The following is a 2,087-nucleotide window of genomic DNA, read 5'->3' on the forward strand; positions in this document are numbered from 1 at the left end:
GAGAGAAACATTTTTAAGCGCACAGTCTCGCTTAGGTTTTCCTGTGAGCACATGAAACAGCACGAAGACAAAGTCCGCTTTAAATGGCTTACCAGTTCCTTTTTGAGTTGCACACATGACAACAGTAAACGAAAAGGAAATAAGACAGGTGCCCTAAGGGTCTATGCTCCTATGCCTGTCGGGACCTCTGGATTTTGGTGAGCTGAGCGGTCACGCCAGCTGCCTGGGGCCGGGAGCTGCGATGTGGTTGAGACACTTGGCCCTTCCCTCGCTCCCTCCACCCCTGGAGGAGTTACTGGGAATGAATTCCAAAGGCTCCGGCCTCTGGGGCCCTGCGATAGGAGGAATTCTCCTGGAAGAAACAGAGCCCCAGTGTAGCTTTGGTGCCAGCCACTCCGCCCTTTGCTATGAGAGTGGGGCGGGGACCGGGCACCCCAAGGGCCCGGATACTTTCATCCTTAATTAGGTCATGGCTGTGAGAGCCAGGAAAGCTACAAATACTGTGGGCCAGTGTCCCCTCCCCGAGGCCGTTGACACTTGAGGGGCTCGGACGTGATGTGAGTATCAGAACTTCTTATGTCTGTATAGACTTATCACATGTGCAGGCAAAGGGTTGAGTTTCTGTGAGACGAACAGCCATGATAAAAGAGGAGGGATGTGCTTTGAAAGTAATTTATCTTCTGTGAAATTCTGGAACGCTAACCTTTATATGGCAAAAGGCCGTATCTCTAAAGCTGGGCACTCAGTTGGTTTTAAGATTGGTCGGACGAGCATTGCGAAAGTCATTATTTTAGCAGAATTAAGTTCATTGTTGTTCGCTAACTCCCGAGGTTTCTCTGTTATCCGTCGTAGCTTGGGAAACAATGCGTGCCCACCAGAGAAATAGTTTTGATTAATCGGTACTGAATTTGCTTGATGAGGATTGTCAGATTTCAAAGATTGGACACAACCAAGATGCATCTGAGGCTGAAACTATAAACAGGGAAGCAAACACTTTCTGTTCTTCCTGGTGAAGGAGGTGGAGGTGGAGGTGGAGCCGAACCTCAGAGGCCCTGAAGTAGTCACCATGGGGGAGAACGACCCGCCCGCCGCCGAAGCCCCCTTCTCCTTCAGATCCCTTTTTGGCCTCGATGACCTGAAAATAAGTCCTGTCACACCAGGTAGGTGGAACCAGGTGTGATTTCTGCAGGACCCTGCCCTCCCTTTCCCTCCCCCGCCCCCATCTAGATGACAAATGTGGCTGCGGCTGAGTGTCCCTCTGGGGAAATACCTCACCAGGAGTCCTTACACTAAACGCATGTGGTTCTGTAGTTTACAGACGGGGTGTCCGAGGGGCTGTTTTGTTCAGCCCCTTGCGGACTCCCTGGACACGGGGGTTTGCATTCTCTGATGGAGAGTTTCAGGAATGGAGGCTCTAACCGCCCCTGGAATTTAGGGGTCGGATCCTGGCCAGGCCCTGAGCCCTTCAGGAAGTCCTGAGAACCTGCGCTCACCAACCCTTCCAGAAAATTAAAATAGGATGGGCATCTCTGAAAGTATTAGAGGCTTAGATTAAATTCCAACAGCAGGCAATGGCGTCGCTCCCAGCAACAGAGCAGTTGGAGTTGTAAACAAGTTACAAATATGTGGAGAAACAGTGGGCTCCTAGCGCCTCTCCAAAGAGGCTCATTCTGGTCAGTCTGTCAGGATCTGTCACAGTGCGCTGTGTGCGCTGGTCCTGGATGCAGGTAGGAGTTCTGGCCTCAGGGGCTGTGAAGGGGACCCCTGGGGGCTCTGGCTGAGGTTCCGGAAAGCATGAGTAGGGGCTACCCTACTGATTCCCTTTAAACCACAATTGATGTTGGGGGTTAGTGGACAGGATGGGAGATGGGAGGAGAGATTCCAAGTAAAAGAAAAGACACACAATTTAAAACTACTTTCTTCTCCCAAATTAACATAAATGTAGCTTTTAAAAGTACCCTGCAATCACCTGATCCCCCAGTTTTACCTGGTTTCAAGGTCTACATTCATTCTCTTGCTGACCTTGCCTGTAAGTACGTGTTCACTCATGGAGCCGACAGAAGGCGTTTTCCCATGTGCTTTTGGTT

General features: G+C 50.6%; 1 protein-coding gene across 1 annotated transcript in view; it reads left to right on the forward strand.

Moving 5' to 3' along the window:
- Positions 1 to 1,020: 1,020 nt before the first annotated feature.
- The window catches only part of LOC102432282 (transmembrane protease serine 3), a 19,753-nt gene continuing 18,686 nt past the window's right edge, over positions 1,021 to 2,087 (forward strand). Inside the window, exon 1 of the mRNA XM_023746265.1 lies at positions 1,021 to 1,160. Coding sequence (XP_023602033.1) covers positions 1,067 to 1,160 — 94 coding nt within the window. The 5' untranslated portion in view covers positions 1,021 to 1,066. The remainder of the gene's footprint in view (positions 1,161 to 2,087) is intronic.

This window comes from Myotis lucifugus, unplaced genomic scaffold, assembly GCF_000147115.1.
Source record: "Myotis lucifugus unplaced genomic scaffold, Myoluc2.0 scaffold_646, whole genome shotgun sequence".
NCBI classification, from domain to species: domain Eukaryota; kingdom Metazoa; phylum Chordata; class Mammalia; order Chiroptera; family Vespertilionidae; genus Myotis; species Myotis lucifugus.